This window comes from Hemiscyllium ocellatum, chromosome 6 (genome assembly GCF_020745735.1).
Source record: "Hemiscyllium ocellatum isolate sHemOce1 chromosome 6, sHemOce1.pat.X.cur, whole genome shotgun sequence".
Lineage (NCBI taxonomy): Eukaryota > Metazoa > Chordata > Chondrichthyes > Orectolobiformes > Hemiscylliidae > Hemiscyllium > Hemiscyllium ocellatum.
In genome coordinates, this window is record NC_083406.1 from 52,424,898 (window position 1) to 52,446,735 (window position 21,838).

Below are 21,838 nucleotides of genomic sequence, written 5' to 3' on the forward strand. Positions count from 1 at the left end.
CCAACTTACCTAGGACATATCATTTCTCACCAATTAATTGTTTACATTCTGGATTGTATGTTGTCCTTTTTTATAGCCAATTCAAAACTTATTATGCTATTATCATTATTCCGTAAAATGTTATAGAGACATAGAGATCTTCAGTAAGGAAACAAACCCATCGGGCCAACTCGTCCATGCTAACCAGATATTCTAAATCAATCTAGTCCCATTTGCCAGCAGTTGGCCTATATCCCTCTAAACCCTTGTATACCCACCCAGATGCTTGTTAAATTTTATAATTGAACCAGCCTCCACCACTTCCTCTGGCTGCTCATTCCATGCATGCACCAACTTGTGTATGAAAAAGTTGACCCTTAGGTCCCTTTGGTATCTTGCCCCTCTCACCCTAAATCTATGCTCTCTAGTTCTGGGCACCCCCGCCCTTCCCATACCCCTCATGATTGCATAGGCATCTATGCCAGTACTCCTCAGACTCCAATGTTCCAGTGAAAACAGCCTCAACCTACTCAGCGCAAATCCTCCAACCCTGGCAACATCCTTGTAAATCTTTTCTGAACCCTTTCAAGTTACACAACATCTTTCCAACAGGAGAGACCAGAATTGTACACAATATTCCAAAAGTGGCCTAACCAATGTATTGTACAGCTGCAACACAACCTCCTATCTCATATACTCTATGCTCTGTCCAATAACGGAAAGCATACCAAAAGCCTGCTTCACTACCCTATCTACCTGCGACTCCACTTTCAAGCAGCTATGAATCTACACTCCGCAGGACCTTAGCATTAAATGTATAAATCATGCCTTGCATTGCCTTTCCAAAATGCAGCATCTCACATTTATCTAAATTAAATTCCATCTACCATTCCTCGGCCCATTGGTCCATCTGATCAAGATCCCATTATACTCTGAGGTAACATTTATCATTGTCCACTACACCTCCAATGTTGGTGTTATCTGCAAACTTACTAACGATACTAGTATGTTTGCATCCAATTTATTTATATAAATGATGAAAAGCAATGGACCCAGCACCAATCCTTGAGGCATATCACTGGTCACAGGCCTCTAGTCTCAAAGGCAATGTTGCATTAGTGATACTTCATTTGTCAGAACTAGATGCAGTAACACTTTCTTCAAGGAGGCTGGCATCAATCAAATCTAGAAAATTCTCCTGAACATAATTCAGAAATGTCCTTATCCATATCTTTATTAACATCATAGTCTATACCAAGATAATTAAAACTGCCAATCATAATACCATCTAGTTTTTGTGCTAACTTGTTTATCCATGTCTTTCCCATTAGTTGCAAGTCTATAAAATACAACCAGTAGTGTAATGGTCTAAGATAAAAATCACACAACACAAGTTTATAGTCCAATGGGTTTATTTGGAAGTACACACTTTTGGAGCGCTGCTCCTTCATCAGGTAGCTGTGGAGTAGGATCATAGGACACAGAATTTATAGCAAAAGATCACAGTGTCGTGCTATTAAGATGATATATTGAACAAACCTAGATTGCTGTTAAGTCTTTCATCTTTTAGAATGGGTTGCAGGTTTCAATTCATTAATAGGTAAATCCCAGAATTTCTCTGAGATAGCTTAAAGTTTTATAAAAAAAGGTGACATCTCAGCTCAGACAAGGTATTACGGGTGTGAGGTTAGAGCCTGTATGTATCCCAAGTTTGAGTCAGACTGGTTCTATTTCCAAAGTAGGAATTTATAAAATGTCACATGGATTATCAAAAAATATTGACTACCTACTGATTGTGCGCTTTTTGAAAACAGAATGTATCTGCAAATACAATTCTGCAAATGCAAATTCACCCCATTGACTTATGTGTGTGTGTGCATTCATGTGAGGGAGAGTGCGTGAGAGTATATGTCTGTATGTGGGAGAGAGGGAGAGAATGTGTGTGTGTGTGTGTGTGTGTGTGTATACGTGTGTACAAACATGTGAAAGTGCATGTGTGTGCCCGCTTGCTGGATAGTGTATGTCAAAGAAAACAAAGAAAATTTACAGCTCAGGAACAGGTCCTTCAGCCCTCCAAGCCTGAGCTGATCGAATCTACTGTCTAAAACTGCCGCCCAATTCTGAAGCATCTGTATCCCTCTGTTGCCCACCTACTCATGCATCTGTCCAGATGCATCTTAAATGAATTTACCATGCCTGCCTCTATTACCTCTGCTGGCAAAGCACTCCAGACACTTACCCTCTGTGTAAAATACTTGCCATGTGTATCCCTCTTAAACTTTCCACCTCTCACCTTGAGTCCGTGAGTGTGATGGAGTATATGCCTGTGAGAGGGTGTGCGCATAAGTGAGAGAGAGTGTGTGTGTGTGTGTGTGTGTGTGTGTGTGTGTGTGTGCGCGCGCCTGAGAGACAGCATGTGTAAGTGAAAGGGCCTGCATGAGTATTTGAGTATTTAACAGTATGTGTTTATGTGTGCTTATGTATGTGCGTGTGTGTATGGTGTAGTAGGGTCACCTGCAGTGTGACATGAATGCAAGGTTCTGGTTGAGGCCATCCTCATGGTTATCAAATTTGGCTATCAGCCTTTGCTCATCCACTCTGCATTGTTGCACATCCCAAAGTCCACCTTGGAGAATGGTCACCTGAAGATCCAAGGCTGAATGTCCTTGATTTTTTATAATCCATGTAACATTTTATAAATTCCTACCTTGGAAATATAACCGGTCTGACTCAAGATTGGAATACATGCAGAATCTAACCTCACACTTTTAAAGCATTGTCTGAGCTGTCACTTTTTAAAATAAAAACTTAAGTTATTTCGGAATTGCAACTTGAAAGAAGTTCCGAGAATTACATATTAATGAACTGAAACCTGCAACCCATTCTAAAAGATGAAGCACTTAACAATAATCTGGGTCAGTTCAATAAATTGCATCAGTGTATGACACTATGGTCATTTGCTATGATTTCTGTGTCCTATGATCCTACTCCACTAGCTACCTGACAAAGGAACAGTGCTCCGAAAGCTTGTACTTCCAAATAAACTGTTGGACCATAAACTGGTGTTATGTGATTTTTAACTTTGTCCATCCAGTCTAACACTGGCACCTCCATATCATGTAATGGTCTAGTTAATGTATCTTAGCTCAAAGCAAATACATTGTCTTTGATCTCCCTCTAGAATAACTCACTCGTTCAAGGTCATATTTTCCACAATCAAGTGTTGCCCATCCTACTTTCTTTGCTTCTTTACCTTTCCTGAAACTTGCATCCAGAAATATATGGTATCCTATCCTATCCTTTTTTTTTGGTGACAAGTTTCCTACTGTCACAATAACATCACATTCCCCCTTGACTACCTACAGCTGCTGATGAATAGATTTATCTACTACACTGTATATTGACAAACATGTTCTTGTTATGAGTTATGAACTGCATTTTCACATATTTTAGGAACATAACTTAAATGTCCAATGTTCAATGGAAACATCTAATTGAGAAATTTAAGTGAGTCAAATTCAAATAGACCTTCAAAGGTATTTGTTTAATGAACTCAGACTTAGAAGTGAAAGTATTGAGCCTGGATGATGCATTAGGGCTTCTTGGTAGACCAAGGGCATATATTTTTACCTTAATTAAAGAAGCCAAAATTAGCTTTGTAAACTTCAGTGGTTGCAAGGAGTCTGCAGAGAGGGCAATTTCATTGATTAGAAATACATTTTTCATACGAGTTAGAGAATCAAGAAATTGTAGGGTTTTTTTGTTATATACTTTGCATAGTCTCAAAGATGGGCCATGGGATAGAAGTTTCTTTTTGTTTAAACTAGCTGGGTGTTTACTCAGGAAAAAAAGCAGTTGCAATGTTTGGACTGGTGTAGGCTTCAGCTCACCAAATTGAGACAGCCAAAAGCAAACGATTAATTAAGCCTGCACTTAATCAGAGAAGATACTAATTCTTTATTCATCACAGACAATTATTTTAACTTAAAGATTTTCACTGCTACTGCTTGAAAATTCTTGATATCTAAAGAAAAATAAAGACATTAATTTGTCCAAAAAGTGATTTAAAAGAAAGACACAAAGAAAGATCAGCTGACAGGATCTAAATAGATGGATAAAACATCATTAAAATATGGAGAGTTTTAGTTTCGATATTTCCATACCATTGCACAAATACACTGAATTGTCCAGTCAGTTTTCTAATTGGATATCAATTGCTGATTGCATTGTGGCCAACAGTGTTGAATTTGGCTGCCATCAACTAAAGTCAATCAAATCAAATTAAACATTAAGCCCACCTCCTGCTCCAACCTGACCACCTTGGCTTGAGTATTGTTCAATGCCTGATCCAAGATTTCAATGCGCCTCTGCTGATCCTCATTTGCTGAACGCATAGTGGCCAGTTCCATTTCCAACTTTTCCCCTTCCTTCAAGTGCTCTTTGTCTGCAAGAAAAGCAGTGAACAAGGTTAGCTTTGTATGGCAGCTTTCCTGTTAACAGGAATCAGGCCAAATAGCCTCAGGCAGAAAAAAAACATAAAGGAGACTTTAAGTTACTTAGCATTTTTCTTCTCAATTGAAAACCTTAGCCGTTATTTGGAAATAACACAGAACGAATATCAATGGCTAACTTTTCAGAATTGATTGAATGAAGAATTTTCAATTACCATTCTTACTTACCGAAATCAGCTACTGACTAGGAAAATAAGAAAAAGTCATCACAAACTTAAAATGGAGACAATTTGTATTAAGTCTGCAAATGTAATTATTGGATCTCTCAAATGTGACTAATTTGTTTCTGTAGGGGTTGATGTTTGCTATTTCCACTGATGGGGCAAAAGTCGTAAGTTCACAGATGTAGTGCAGGATTTGCTTTAAGAGGAGGAAAAAAATACTGAAGAAAGTAGGATAAAAGGTCAATACAACATCAAGGGCGGAAGACCCTGTACGGTGCTGTACTGATCTATATTCAAAGTCAAAATGATACAATAGATATAGTTTGGATAAGTTAACTCACAACTATTTTGTTTGTTATTCAAAAATATTCTTTTGGAAGGAAGGAATCAGAATATGAGTATTCTTGAAAATATAAAGTTTTTTGGAAGTTTTTCACATTGCATTTATCAGGACAATTTGCAAGGAACACCAATGTAAAGGTTAACAACATTTATGCTATCTGAAGATTGCTGACTGGTAAACAAGCAAACTCTAACTGGCAGTAGAGCTCAATGAAGAATGCACCCATCACATGATGACTTACATTTAATTCTCAAGCTATTTTTTAAACAGGTAGGTTCACTAGGTAGCCATTGTCTGACAAGTAGTATTAACTGAGAAAATTAGAGTGAATCCAAACAGGTTCTTTAAATATATTAACGGAAAAAGAACAACTAAAGAGAGGATAGGACTCCTGAAATACCAAAGTGAACATGAGGTCCTCAATGACTATTTCTCCTGTGTATTTATCGTGGAGAAAGCCGTGAAGACTTGGGAACCTGGGGACATTAGTGGCGATATCTTGGGGACAGTCCATATTGCACATATTTGAATGTATAAAGGTGGATAAATCTCCGGCCTTAACCAGATATATCCCAAAAGACTGAAGAGGCTAGAGAAGAAATCGTGGGGGATGGCTGATATTTTGACATCATCGATAGCCACGGGCAAGGTCCCAGAAAATGGGAGGGTAGCGAATGTTGTGCCCTTATTCAAGAAGGGCTGCGAAGAAAATCCTGGGAACTATAGACCAGTAGGCCTAACATCTGTGATGAATAAGTTACTTGAGAAGACTCTGAGGGATATAAATATATATGGATTTGGAAAGACAGGGTTTGATTAGGAAGAGTCAGCATGGTTTTGTGCATGTGAGATCATGCTTCACAAATTTGTTAAGAGTTCTTTCATGAAGTGACTAGAAAGGTTGATGAAAGTAGGGTGGTAGATTTAGTCTATATAGATTTCAGTAAGGCCTTTGATAAGGTTCCACATCGTAGGCTGCTCTGGAAGATTAGATTGCATTGAATCCAGGGGGAACTGGCAAGATAGATACAGAATTTGCTTGATGGTAGGAAGCAGAAGGGGAAGGATCAAATCAACTGCACAAGTTGCTGAATTCATAACTTCAATTGATATCATTCACATCATTATGGGGAATATAGTCGCTATGATACAGTACCTCAGTGAAAATTTTATGGCTTCCTTCAGTAGTGCATTGTTGTATAGACCATCAATATCAAATTATCACATGGGCACTTCATTGCTATTAATATGCAAGTTTTGCTTGAAACAAGTTCTAACAATTCATCCAACCAGCAGGCCATCTCATTTATGCAGAATCAGTCATAGATAAGACAGATTGGAAAGGATTGCCATTTTTTAATATCTTGGGCAGTTCATACATACACCAGTGCAGTAAGCTGTGAGTATGAATACTTCAAATACAGTATATCACCCAGCATTATATTAGCCTTATGCAAGTCCAGCTGGCATTTTTTTTTAAAGCATGGTTTTAAGCAAGGCTACCTGGTCACACTGAGAAACAAGTCCAATGGCTATGAATTTAGACCGGTCATTAGAATGGCAAGTATTGTATTGATATAGTCATGTTTGTTAAGGATGGTTATTCAAATCTCCTGTCATGTTTACTGATATGCATACCTAGTTGACCCTGAGGTCTCGCAAGACAACTAAATCAGAAAAAGCAAGCATCCAAATTTAGCTGGTAAGGAGGTAGGCAAATGGATTGTTGAACTTTATTTAGAAACAAATGGAGTATAAAAATACTAAGCCTCGCTAAAACTATGCAAGGCATTAGTCAGACAACCCATAGAATACTGTGAACAGTTTTTAACACCTAAGGAAAGATATAATAGAACAGATGCAGTCCTAAGAAAGTTCCCAGGTAGAGCTATTCCCAGATATGGAGGTATTTTCATATGAGGAGAGGTTAAGTAGGTTGTGCACGTAGTCATTGGAGTTTAGAAGAATGAGAGGCGATCTTATTGAAACATATATTTCTACGTATAGAAGAATTTAGGACCAGACGGCATTATCTCAGAATAAGGTGTGGCCTAATTAAGACAGAGTTGAGGAGACTTTTTTTTTCTGAGTGTCAATAATGTGTGGAATTCTTCACCTGAGAGGGCTATCCAGTCTTGGTGGTTAAGTACAATTCAGGGTTGAAATACACATTTATAATCAGTATAGGAATCAAGGGTTATGGGTAAAAGGCAGGAAAGTTAATTTGAGCATTATTAGATTGGTTACAATCTCATTGAATAGCGAAACAGATTCAATAGGCTGAATACTTCTGCTACAATGTTTTATGGTTATAACTTTAATATTTAATTCTGTGTCTGAATTGTTCTGGGTAGATAGTTTGTAAAAATTATTTGCTTGCAAGAAATATCAAAATTGTTTTAAAGCAGAAACATTCAGGATTTTAGGCTAAAGTAGATCAACAAAAATTGAACACATCAATATTCTTCACCTGATAAAGGGATCCTGAATGACTGCTGATCCAAACTTCCTTAGATGAGAAAAATGTTTCAAAACTCGTAATATGTTCTAACTTAAAAAATATTTTTGTAGCAAAACAAACTTTTGCTATTTGGAAGTCAATCTAATGAGTACAGACAAGCTAACTTTATTTTCATCACTTAAGTTATCCACTACAGAAACAAGATGGAAATTCAGGGACTTTGAGGACCGGAATTAAAATATCAATAATCATGTTCCAACATTGTAACATAAAACAGTAATGTAAGGTCGAACACTGCCAGACTTTCACATTGTATGCGAAAATCAGAGAAGTCATTTGGAATCCCACAACATGCCTGAGCGAGTTCAGCTAGGTGCACTCTTGAGGATTCATTTACCGAGAATCTGGTACATGAATTATAAAGTTACATGTTGGGGTGGCACAGTGGTTAACACTGCTGCCTCACAGCACTAGGGTCCCAGGTTCGATTCTAGCCTCGGGCGACTGTCTGTGTGGAGTTTGCACATTCTCCCCGTGTCTGTGTGGGTTTCCTCCGGATGTTCCGGTTTCCTCCCACAGTCACAAAGATGTGCAGGTTAGGTGAATTGGCCATAGGTTAGGTGCGTTAGTCAGAGGGAAATGGGTCTGGGTGAGTTACTCTTCGGCGGGTCAGTGTGAACTTGTTGGCCCGAAGGGCCTGTTTCCACAATGGAGGAATCTAATCACATGTCCTGATGGATTATATCAAACAACATAAACATTCAACTGTTTGTAATAATCAAGACCTTTACCAGGATGTTACCTGGTATGGTAGGAAGATCGTATGAGGAAAGGCTGAGGCACTTGGGGCTGTTTTCATTGGAGAAAAGAAGGTTTAGGGGTGACTTGATAGAGGTGTACAAGATGATTAGGGGTTTACATAGGGTTGACCATGAGAACCTTTTTCCACGTATGGAGTCAGCTATTACAAGGGGACATAGCTTTAAATTAAGGGGTGGTAAGTATAGGACAGATGTTAGGGGTAGATTCTTTACTCAGCGAGTCGTGAGTTCATGGAATGCCCTGCCAGTAGCAGTGGTGGACTCTCCCTCCTTACGGGCACTTAAACGGGCATTGGATAGGCATATGGAGGATAGTGGGCTAGTGTAGGTTAGGTGGGCTTGGATCGGCGCAACATCGAGGGCGCTGTATTTTTCTATGTTCTATGTTCTAAGATATGATTGTATCTGACCAGTCTGCACTTGCAAAACTCAAAGCAGTATCCAATATTAGATCTGATTCCATGATTGGACAACATGTGCTAAATAATTGTGTGCGTGTGCATGTGTGAAGAATTATACTGACAACCAAGTTAAGATCATGGTTGGCTTACAAATGTGGAGTATTTGCATTTTACTAGATGCTACATTTTTTAGTACATGGAACCCTGTTCTTTGTAGACAGAAAGTTCATATGTACCCATTATGTCAGTTTTAACTAAATGGTACAGATGACCATCTCAAGGAAATGTTATCACTAATGACAGTCAACCCACCTGTTCTAAATTTAATCAAAGGTTGGCAGTTAATTGTTATCAACTAGGAGAAAGTGAGGACTGAGATGGTGGAGATCAGAGTCAAGAGTGTGGTGCTGGAAAAGCACAGATCAGACAGCGTCCAAGGAGCAAGAGAATTGATGTTTTGGGCATAAGCCCTTCAGCTTGATTCTCCTGCTCCTCAGATGCTGCCTGACCTGCTGTGCTTCCCAGCATCACACTCTTGACAGTTAACTGTTATCATCTATCTGCTGCAAGCTCCATGGCAATGCTTCTGCTAAAGAGATTCCATTTGCCAATCGATGAGCACTGTCAGAAAGCTAGCATTCACATTTCTGAAAATGACATATTTTGTGATAAAATTTGGACTTATGACTATCAACCCCTGGTATGCCATCTCAAACACTGAATGTCTCTTTATAAGGATGAGAAGTTTGTTAGCAATGATACGGAGCTATTGATTCTTCATCTTACTTTCACTCTTACCTCGTCCTCTTATACTCTACTCAATAAACTCAACATTAGCTCATGGAACAGGACTTCATCTTTTCATTTGGACTTTTGCAGACAACACTGAGTTTAATAATTTTTAAATCATAACTTCAGATTGAATTATTTTTCCATATATCAATGGGGTTCTGCTATATCCACTGCATCTCCTGCAGGCAGATTTTGGTTTACTTGTTCTTCTAATCAGGAAGGCAAAATATATCATCCCTTTTTCCTACCTCTTTTTCACTTAACTTCCCCATATTTTATTCTTTTATATCACCACATACCCCGAACCCTAGCCCCAACCAAACCTTTTCCATGCCTTGGCACATCTTAAAACTTGTTACAATTCTAACTATTTTCAGTTCTGATGAAAGGTCATGGCTATGAAACATTATACCTATTTCTCTTTCCAATGGTGCTGCCAAACCTGCTGAGCATTTCCAGAATTTTCTGTTTATATTATAGGGAGCCAATATTTTCAGCAGCAGAGAAACGAAGGCATGAGCTATAAATGTCAGAATATAAAAAGGTTCTGCTGTTACATTAAGGATCTATTTTCATTAATTCATTATTACTTTATTCAGCTTGTGGTCACCATACCAAGCTAATTGTGTACCATAATCATTAGCACATAGAAATAATTCTGATCCCACTACAAGGGTTGCTGTTGAGATTTCCTTAAGGGCTATGTTTTTATAATCAAAAGGACACGTTTTGATTTTTGCTGGCTACCTTTTGGATTTCAAGAGTTCTACTCCATTCTTATTCGTTTGTTTGTTGATGCAGTCATGTCGTAACAATACCGTTTGTATTTAGGTTGGCATATCATCCCCTCCATGAAATATCACGCCACAACAGACATGTAAAGTATTAATATCATAGACACAACAGTATTAAAATTGACACAAGCCAAAAGGAGTAAATTAGTGACAATCTTTTTAATCGTAAAGAATGGATATCCCTACACAATAATGGCCACTACCCTAGATGTATCTCCTACAGATGGGAGAGGTCAAAGCTAATGTTTTTCTATCTAAATGCATAAAATGGCAAGAATTTAACCAGTTAATAATCATTTTAATGCATCTTAGATCTCTATCTCAGATTTAAAATTAATATTGATTCTTTTCAGAAGCTAATCCGCTAATGTCATTTTCCTTTCCTTACCAACCCACCCTGCAGTTTCTTCCTTCCTCCACTAAACACCAACCTCTTACTGACTCCTGGCAGATGTCTCCCTGAATCCATGAAATGGATGGAACAAAATAGGTTTTCCAATATGGGCTACGGTTTTGAAACAACAAGAGGAGAAATCACTGAAGATAGAACATAACCATTTACAAATTGAACATTTCTCCCTCAGCTGTAACTAAATGGTTCTGGTTCCTGAAGGATATTTTAAAATAACAGAGGAAATAATAAAGGGCAAGCATATTAATTTTGAGGGGACTAAAGGATGCTTGTGATCCATTAGAACTGCTGGCAATAAATATCTTTAACATACCTCACCAGCTAACATAACCATATAATTTTGCTTTGTTTATACCTTGATTGAAGGGTCAAAGAACAGGTCTGATCTTCAACACACTTTTGCTTAGATTAGATTAGATTAGATTACTTACAGTATGGAAACAGGCCCTTCCACACCAACCCGTCAAAGCGCAACCCACTCAGACTCATTCCCCTACACCTAACACTACGGGCAATTTACCTCGGCCAATTCACCAAACCTGCACATTTTTGGACTGTGGGAGGAAGCCCACGCAGACACAGGGAGAATGTGCAAAATCCACACATCAGGCTTTATTCCTGATGAAGGGCTTTTGCCCCAAACGTCGATTTTGCTGCTTGTTGGATGCTGCCTGAACTGCTGTGCTCTTCCAGCACCACTGATCCAGAATCCAGTTCTCTGGCGCTGTGAGGCAGCAGTGCTAACCACTGTGCCACCGAGTCGCCCACGATTTTGCTCTAATAATTTTTAAAATAAATAAATTGTTGGCATATCAGTTTCACTGTATTTTGGGAAATGTAGTACAACTTTTAATTTCAAAACTGTCGTAGAATGCAAATCATACAACTTTTTAAAATTTCTGATTTAAAATCAAATCCAATGTAGAACTTCTGGGGAAGAACAACAATTATACAACATATCACAAATTAAATTTAAAACAGCAATGTTAACTGCTAATTGTTATGTCGAGGACAATTTGGCACTATGTTTGTATTTATAGAGCCATAGAGATGTACAGCTTGGAAACAGACCCTTCAGTTCCAACCTGTCCATGCCGACCAGATATCACAACCCAATCTAGTCCCATCTGCCAGCACCCGGCCCAAACCCTTCCAATTCATATACCCATCCAAATGCCTCTTACATATTGTAAGAGCTTCCACCACATCCTCTGGCAGCTCATTCCATACACATACCACCCTCTGCATGAAAAGTTGCCACTTAGGTCTCTTTTATATCTTTCCCCTCTCACCCTAAACCTGTGCTCTCTAGTTCTGGATTCCCTAACCCCAGGGAAAGACTTTGTCGATTTATCCTATTCATGCCCCTCATAATCTTGTAAACCTCTAAGGTCACCCTTCAGCCTCCATCACTGCAGAGAAAACAGCCCCAGCCTGTTCAGCCTCTCCCTGTAGCTCAAATCCTCCAATCCTGGCAACATCCTTGTAAATCTTTTCTGAACCCTTTCAAGTTTCACAACATCTTTCCGATAGGAAGGAGACCAGAATTGCACGCAATATTCCAACAGTGGCCTAACCAATGTCCTGTACAACTGCAACATAACCCCCCCAACTCCTGTACTCAATACTCTGACCAATAAAGGAAAGCATACCATACGTCTTCTTCACTATCCTATCCACCTGCGACTCCACTTTCAAGGAGCTATGAACCTACACTCCAAGGTCCCTTTGTTCAGCAACACTCCCTAGGACCTTACCATTAAGTCCTGCTAAGATTTGCTTTCCCAAAATGCAGCATCTCGCATTTATCTGCATTAAACTCCATCCATTTGATTGAGATTATTCACAATGTTACGGCAAGTTGTACAATCACACCAGTGAAAGGTGGAAGCACTTTTGATGTTGTGATTAAAGCCAAATTTATAAGAATAGAATGATCAGAGTCGACAGTGCAGTGCGTGAAACTCTTGACTCTGATCTTCCACATCCGCAGTCCTCACTTTCTCCTATAATGAACAGAGGTATACTTTCACTAGATCCTACCTACTCCTGATATAGAATTGATCAAAGTGGAAAAGTCTTCAATTTACATTCAGAGACAAGCTTTAAAAATATTCTATGTTCACAAGACAACTGGTTGACATAATTACATTGGAAAATGCATCCTAAATCTAATTCATAGAGTCAGAGCGATATACAGTATGGAAACAGACCCTTCAGCCCAACTCACCAATGCCCACCAGATATCCGAAATTAATTTAATCCCACATGCCAGCATTTGGCCCATATCCCTCTAAGCTGAAAATGTGTTGCTGGTTAAAGCGCAGCAGGTCAGGCAGCATCCAAGGAACAGGAAATTTGACGTTTCGGGCAAAAGCCCTTCCTATTCATATACCCATCCAGATGCCTTTTAAATGTAATTGTGCCAGTCTCCCGCACCTCCTCTGACAGTTCATTCTATACACACACCTCCATCTGCATGAAAAAGTTGCCCCTTAGGTCACTTATAAATTTTTCCTCTCTCACCTTAAATCTACGTCCTCTAGTTTTGAACTTATCCCACCCATGGATATTTTCCCTATCCATGTCCCTCATTAAACCTCTGTAACGTCACCTCTCAGCCCCTGACCAGCAGGGAAAATAGCCACAGCCTATTCAGCCTCTCCCTATGGCTCAAATCCTCCAGCCATGGCTAAAAATCACACAACACCAGGTTATAGTCCAACATGTTTAATTGGAAGCACACTAGCTTCCGAAGCGTCACTCCTGTGTGATTTTTAACTTTGGACATCCCAGTCCAACACCAGCATCTCCAAACCATGCCAGCCATGGCAATATTCTTGTAAATCTTTTCTGAACCCTTTCAAGTTTCACAACATTCTTCCTATAGTAGGGAGAACAGAATTACACACTCTATTCCAAATGTGGCCTAACCAATGTCCATACAGCCACAACATAAACTCCCAAATCCTACGCTCAATATTCTGACCAATAAATGCAAGCAAACCAAATATCTTCTTCACTGCCCTATCTATCTGGGACTTCACTTTCACGGAACTATGAACCTGCACTCCAAAGTTTCCTTGTTCAGCAATGCTCCCCAGGACCTTAGCATTAAATGTATAGGTCACGCCCCGATTTCCTTTCCAAAATGCAGCTCTGCACATTTACCTAAATTAAATGCCACCTGCCATTCCTCAGCCCATTTGGTCCATCTGATCAAGATCCCATTGTACTCTAATGCAACCTTCTTCGCTGTCCACAACACTTCCAATTTTGGTGTCATCTGCAAACTTACTAACCATACTTCCTATGTTCACATCCAAATCATTTATATAAAGGATGAAAAGCAGTAGACCCAGCACTGATCCTTGTGGCACACCGCTGGTCACAAGCCTCCAGTCTGAAAAGCAACCCTCCACCACCACCCTCTAAGTGTTTGATTAATCTATTTTTGGGTTAGCAGAAAGCGAGGACATTAAATGAGGATATCCTTCCAAAGGTTTACCATTAACTCCATTATTTTGTCTGCAGTAAGAATTGCTATATAACTAACCCAAACCTGGACAATGGTTTTGAAATCTACTCAGAAAAATTATGTTACAAGGATTCAAGAATGAGTCGCTATCAAGTTAATAATCATGACACCATATTCACCGTGTAAAGCAGACATCTAAAAATAATGGTATTACTAAAAACTTGAAATACAATCTTTCCTTCAGACTAACATTCCTATCTGACAATCAAGAAAGAAGGAACTGTTATCCTCAGGTAGATCAGTAGACCTCACTTTTTTAATGTTAACGACATTGGCAAGTAAAGTATTGCTGCTTCAGATATTATATAGCAATTTGACATCCCATTTCTATCAGTAGCCATGCAGTTGATGATTACAACATAGATGATGATCAAAAGTAGCTGAAAACATGTTGCTGGAAAAGCGCAGCAGGTCAGGCAGCATCCAAGGAACAGGAGATTCGACGTTTCGGGCATAAGCCCTTCTTCAGGAATGAGGAAAGTGTGTCCAGCAGGCTAAGATAAAAGGTAGGGAGGAGGGGCGATGGAGATGCGATAGGTGGAAGGAGGTCAAGGTGAGGGTGATAGGCCGGAGTGGGGTGGGGGTGGAGAGGTCAGGAAGAAGATTGCAGGTTAGGAAGGCGGTGCTGAGTTCAAGTGATTTGACTGAGACAAGATGGGAGGGAGGGGAAATGAGGAAACTGGAGAAATCTGAGTTCATCCCTTGTGGTTGGAGGGTTCCTAGGCGGAAGATGAGGCGCTCTTCCTCCAACTGTCGTGTTGCTATGGTCTGGCGATGGAGGAGTCCAAGGACCTGCAGATCCTTGGTGGAGTGGGAGGGGGAGTTGAAGTGTTGAGCCATGGGGTGGTTGGGTTGGTTGGTCCGGGTGGCCCAGAGGTGTTCCCTGAAACACTCCGCAAGTAGGTGGCCTGTCTCCCCAATATAGAGGAGGCCACATCGGGTGCAGCGGATGCAATAGATGATGTGTGTGGAGGTGCACGTGAATTTGTGGCGGATATGGAAGGATCCGTTGGGGCCTTGGAGAGAAGTAAGGGAGGAGATGTGGGCGTAAGTTCTGCATTGCTTGCAGTTGCAGGGGAAGGTGCCGGAAGTGGAGGTTGGGTTGGTGGGGGGGGGTGTGGACCTGACGAGGGAGTCAAGGAGGGAGCGGTCTTTTCGGAATGCTGACAGGGGAGGGGAGGGAAATATATCCCTGGTGGTGGGGTCCGTTTGGAGGTGGTGGATGATACGCTGTATATGGAGGTTGGTGGGGTGCTAGGTGAGAACCGGTGGGGTTCTGTCCTGGTGGCGGTTGGAGGGGTGGGGCTCAAGGGCGGAGGAGCGGGAAGTGGAGGAGATGCAGTGGAGGGCATCGTCGATCATGTCTGGGGGGAATCTGCGGTCCTTGAAAAAGGAGGCCATCTGGGCTGTACGGTATTGGAACTGGTCCTCCTGGGAGCAGATGCGGCGGAGACTAGGGAATTGGGAATATGGGTGGCATTTTTACAGGGGGCAGGGTGGGAGGAGGTGTAATCTAGGTAGCTGTGGGAGTCCTTTGTCTCCGCCGCATCTGCTGCCAAGAGGATTCCTTCGTCTCCGCCGCATCTGCTCCCAGGAGGACCAGTTCCAATACCGTACAGCCCAGATGGCCTCCTTCTTCAAGGACCGCAGATTCCCCCCAGACGTGATCGACGATGCCCTCCACCGCATCTCCTCCACTTCCCACTCCTCCGCCCTTGAGCCCCGCCCCTCCAACCACCAACAGGACAGAACCCCACTGGTTCTCACCTACCACCTGACCAACCTCCGTATACAGCGTATCATCCGCCGTCATTTCCGCCACCTCCAAACGGACCCCACCACCAGGGATATATTTCTAGCCCCTCCCCTATCAGTGTTCCGAAAAGACCACTCCCTCCGTGACTCCCTCGTCAGGTCCACACGCCCCCACCAACCCAACCTCCACTCCCGGCACCTTCTCCTGCAACCGCAAGAAATGCGAAACTTGCACCCACACCTCCTCCCTTACTTCTCTCCAAGGCCCCAACGGATCCTTCCATATCCGCCACAAATTCACCTGCACCTCCACACACATCATCTATTGCATCCGCTGCACCCGATGTGGCCTTCTCTATATTGGGGAGACAGGCCGCCTACTTGCGGAACGTTTCAGAGAACACCTCTGGGACACCCGGACCAACCAACCCAACCACCCTGTGGCTCAACACTTCAACTCCCCCCCCCCCCCACTCCACCAAGGACATGCAGGTCCTTGGACTCCTCCATCGCCAGACCATAACAACACGATGGTTGGAGGAAGAGCGCCTCATCTTCCGCCTGGGAACCCTCCAACCACAAGGGATGAACTCAGATTTCTCCAGTTTCCTCATTTCCCCTCCCCCCTCACCTTGTCTCAGTCAAATCCCTTGAACTCAGCACCGCCTTCCTAACCTGCAATCTTCTTCCTGACCTCTCCGCCCTCACCCCACTCCGGCCTATCACCCTCACCTTGACCTCCTTCCACCTATCACATCTCCATCGCCTCTCCAAGTCCCTCCTCCCTACCTTTTATCTTAGCCTGCTGGACACACTTTCCTCATTCCTGAAGGGCTTATGCCCGAAGCGTCGAATCTCCTGTTCCTTGGATGTCGCCTGACCTGCTGCGCTTTTCCAGCAACACATTTTCAGCTCTGATCTCCAGCATCTGCAGACCTCACTTTCTCCTCGGTGATCAAAAGTACACAATCATTGCATTCAAACTATTGGTATCCATCTATATTTTTACACATGCAATAAATTAGTTTTTGATAGTTAAAAGAACCAAAACATCAGCTGCATAGCTACTCATTAAAACCTGACACTACTTTTGCTGTCTAGGTGAATTCTTCCATTGTTTAAAGTGTCATGTTTAACATCAATTAGAACATGTCAGCAAAAAGACTTCAAATATTTTAAATTAATTGATGCTACACCAAATAGCCTGTTTACAATTTCAAGCACTCAAAATTTCAATTCAATAGAATCTTGAGATCTAATTTACAAATATCCTTTATTTACTGATGAAATTTCACTTTAAGATGGCGACAAAGTAAAACGCTCTAGCTGGAGCTCTTCTGCTCGCCAGCTCCCTTTACTTTTTCCTTCTTTGTCGTCCTTGCTGCAGTATTCCCTCTGTCCCCACAACTTTTAAAAGTACCCTACATGGAGGGAATGCAGAACTGAGTCCAAGACCAGCCTGACACGCGAGATGAGTTGTGACTGGAGAGACCAAGCCCTTGTAGCGAGTTGCGGCCAGAGTGGAAGCAGAGAGAGTGCAGGCTGAATCCCAGAACTCAGCTGTGGCTGGTGCAGCAGCAAAATGAGCGCAGGCCAAGTCACAGGAGCGAGAAACGGCTGCAGCGCCGGCAGAGGCTCGGAAGCAAGTCACGGCTGTAGCCCAGAGAAGCAGCAGAGCGTGTGCGGGTCGAGTCTCGGAAGGGGTCGCAGTGGGAGTGGAAGCAGAGTCAGTGCAGGCCGAGCTGGAAGCCGAGTTGTGGCCGGAGCCCTGAATGGGAGCAGAGTGAGCCCAGGCCGGCCGAGAGGACAAGTCCTGGTTGGGGGCCAACACATGGAGGCAGCGAGGCCTCATGTTCTGAAGTCCAGCAGGCACGGACTCACAGGAAAAGGACTATAACCTGAGTACTTTAGAGACAATTGATTCTCATTCTAGACTCTGTATATCAACGCTAGTCTGTTTTTTTTACAATTTCAATTCTGTAACAACACAAAATATATGTACCTCAGTACCGGGTATCTCAGATGGCGCCAAGAGGGGACATTACAAACTTTTCACTGCAATTATTACACTTCCTGCAGAACTGACAAATCCAGAGGATAGTGAGAATTAATGGCATTGCTTTCATATATCCCAACCATGTCAAGTTCAGAAAGCTAACAAACACAATTAATCTTATTGGACGAAATACTAGTCTGCAATTTTGTTAGGAAAAGCCAGTATTGACCTTATCATTTATATAAATAATCTGGATATTAACATAGGAGGTATGGTTAATAAGTTTGTCGACGACACCAAAATTGGTGGTATAGCGACAGCCTAGAAGGTTACCTCAGAGTACAACAGGATCTTGATTAGATGTGCCGGTTGGCTGATGAGTGGCCAATGGAGTTTGAGTTAGATAAGTTTAAGGTGCTGCATTGTGGAAAGGCAAATTAGGGCAGGACCAATACAATTAATGATGGAAATATTGCTGAGCAGAGACCTTGGAGTTTAGGTTCATTAGTACCTTGAAAATAAAGACGTAGGTAGACAGGACAGTGAAGGCGGCATTTTACATACTTGCCTTTCTTGGTCAGTGTAATGAGTTGGGAGGTCATGTTGTAGCTGTACAGGACATTAGTAAGTGCAGTTTTGGAATACTGCATTCAATTCTGGTTGGCAGCTATACAAAGGATGTTGTGAAACTTTAAAGGGTTCAGAAAAGATATTGCTAAGTTTGGAGGTTTTGAGCTGTAGGGAGAAGCTCAATAGGCTGGGGTTGTTTTCCCTTGACTGTCAGAGTCTGAGGGGTGATCATCTAGAAGTTTGTAAAATCATGAGCAGCATAAATAGGGTGAACAATCAAGGTCCTTTCTTCAGAGCAGGGGAGTCCAGAACTAGAGGGCATCGGTTTCAGGTGAGAGGGGTAACATTTAGCAGAGACCTAAGGGGCAACCTTTTCATAGAGAGGGTTGTGTATGTATGGAATGAGCTGCCAGAGGAAGTGACAGAGGTTGGTACAATTAAAACACTTAAAAAGGTATCTCAGTGGCTATATGAATAGGAAGGATTTAGAGGAATATGGGTCAAATGCTGGCAAATGGGACTAGATTAAATTAGGATATCTGGTCGGCAAAGATGAGTTGGGCCAAAACCGTCTATTTCTATGCTCTATAGTTCTCTGGTCCCTGAATTCCCAGCACCGATGTCTACATGTCAGGATTGAATAATAAGAATATTTTTTAGTGCAAGTAACCATTTTTCCAACACACCCCTCCCCCCCCCCAATCATTAGGAATAACCATAAAATGGGAAATCATAAAAACAACTAATCAGAAAGGCACTATGAATGGACTTCAATCCCACAGAATAGCAATTCCAAATCAAAATTGGAAAAAAAAGCTACAATCTTCCTGAGTGCAAAAAGGTTGTCTACATAACTACATTTAAAACTAATTAACTTGCAGAATCAAAATCTTTCATAAATTTCTAAATGACAAAGCAAACCAGCACCTGACCTTCAACCACAGTTGTTAAATTGGCAGTAGTATATTTGAGCTGAATGCAAGACTAGTGGTTACATTTATCAGTAGCCAACATTGCAGCAGGTCTGCAAGGAGATTATAACTGATCAATATTATCTTGGACATGCCAATACTATGTTGCACATTGGGTGTACATCTACGTTTAGAATGAAGGTTACTGGATACTCATTTGTACATGCGCCATTAGGTCAATTATCAAAGCTGCACTGGACATTAGGGCTAATGCAAAGGTTTGGACATTTGTTGTTAGATATGGGTATGGAGGTACTGATTGATGAATGAAGAACATTTCTACTATCTTTTATTGGATCTTTGCTTTTATAAAAACCATAAATACAATAAAGTTCCCAAGCCAGAACCAATTGTTGCAAACATTGGGGTTGATGACAAAAAGGATGCATAAAAACAATTGTTATAATATCTCTTGATCAATTAAATCAGACCTAAATCAGAACAACAAAGAAAATAAAAACAAACAGTTGAAGAGTATGAAAATAGTGAGAAGCTATCAATACCATGTGGGTAGAATCTTTCCATCTAATTCACAGAAGGAGAAATTCGTAAAGAGTAATGGTACAAAAAATAGCAAATTAATCATTCTGCATCTCCATTTTATTTGCTGAATACATTGCAACTGGTGTACGTTTGTCTCCAAGGGCATTTCACTTAACATTAGTATTGATGCATTATCTCCTATAACATATGTCGTGAGGTATAGACATTATGGGTTTGAAATATCCAACAGGCATATGACAACCAAATAACACACACAGGCATTATATTCCTCATGCATACAAGCCTTAAGGCTAATATTAGCTATTAGTTTACAAAAGAGGAACATGCTTTGAGTAGAGTGTCATCCTTCAAGTCTACCAAGCTATGATGGAGTATGAGATTTTTTTACTCTCAAATATCATATAGTGATGATAATAATGAGTGTGTCTCCTTAGTTATACTGACCATGAGCTATAACATAACAACAACAATTATGACTGGTTAGAAATCAATCTTTCAAGAAATCAGTCTTAATGTATTTATTAGGTATTAATGAGTTCTCTGGCATTTCCTAGAAGTTCATGTTAAGATAGGATAGGATTGTTGCCTCATTTAGTTTAGTTCAGTGTGTTTTGACTGTACAGACTACATTGCACTAATATTAAAGTAAAAACGGGATGATTGATTGAGAGGTAAAATGAAAGGAAATATACATTAAAACATCAAAAAGAGTAAATGAGCAGAGAAATCGGGTGTTCAAGTTTGCATTTTAAAGTTAGTGAAATGACTAATAATTACTTAAGACTAATTAAATCCTCAGCTTTGAACTTAAGAAGCAGAGTTTTAGAAGCACAGAATGATAATAAAAATTAACTTTAAAGAACTCAAGTTATAGATCTTTTCCAAGCTTCAGAACAAGAGGCCTCGCTGCTTCCACATGCTGGTCTCTGTCCCGTACTTGCCTCCAGGGCTCATTCCCCCTGCCAGCGTACGAACACTCTGCTCCTACTCCTGGCTTCTGGGCGCGTCTCGGCTCCCAGCTTGGCCCACAGGCGTTTTGTTCCCATTCCGGGCACTTCACCCATGGCCATTCTTCTCTTGCTCCCGATTCAAAGGAGCTAACTGAGAGATTAAGATTTCTTTTTACGTTTAATGATGTAGTGATTGGGACCAGGTGTTCCTCATTGACTATGAGATACTTGTTTAGGGTTGTTAACCTCAATCAATCAGGAAAACTGACCAATATAGATAGCCAGGACATAACCTCCATGTTTTCAGAGACAGATGGGCACCGCAAGATGTAGAGTGTTTTATTTCCCCCTCTAATTCTATTTTGATTTAATCCCTACCCTCCTCTTCCTTGTTTGATCATGTAGCATTGCCCTTTGAGAAGGGCATTGCTTGTCACTGGCCACTCGGATGTTTCCTTTCTCCCTGGTGGTGGAATATAAATAAAGATTTACACACTTTTTGTTTTTCACTGTTCCTGACATTTGCATACGCACGACAGAAAAAACAGCGGTGTCAGACATCCTGTTCACTCTGAGAGCTGCCTCTGAGGCAGCTGGATCAGTGACAGTAAAGGATTCTTCGCTTTTCAAGGGTGTGGAGTGTTTTATTTCACCCTCCAACTCTACATTGATTTAATCCCTGCCCTCCCCTTCACCTTTTTGATCACACAGCATTGCCCTTTGAGAAGGGCATTGCTCGTCACTGGCCACTCTGATGTTTCCTTTCTTCCTGGTGGTGGAAACTTAATCAAGATTTGTACAGCTGTTATCTTTCAATGCACCTCACACCTACACTCTCACACATAATGGGTGCAGAGGCAATATAAGCACTGCCGC

The 21,838-nt window shown here is 41.2% G+C and overlaps 1 protein-coding gene across 3 annotated transcripts in view; it reads right to left on the bottom strand.

Moving 5' to 3' along the window:
• amotl1 (angiomotin like 1) overlaps nt 1–21,838 on the bottom strand; it is a 244,441-nt gene that overhangs the window by 43,124 nt on the left and 179,479 nt on the right. For all 3 annotated transcript variants that reach the window (XM_060825947.1, XM_060825948.1, XM_060825949.1), the window contains exon 10: nt 4,278–4,423. In XM_060825947.1, the coding sequence (XP_060681930.1) occupies nt 4,278–4,423 (146 nt within the window). The remainder of the gene's footprint in view (nt 1–4,277; nt 4,424–21,838) is intronic.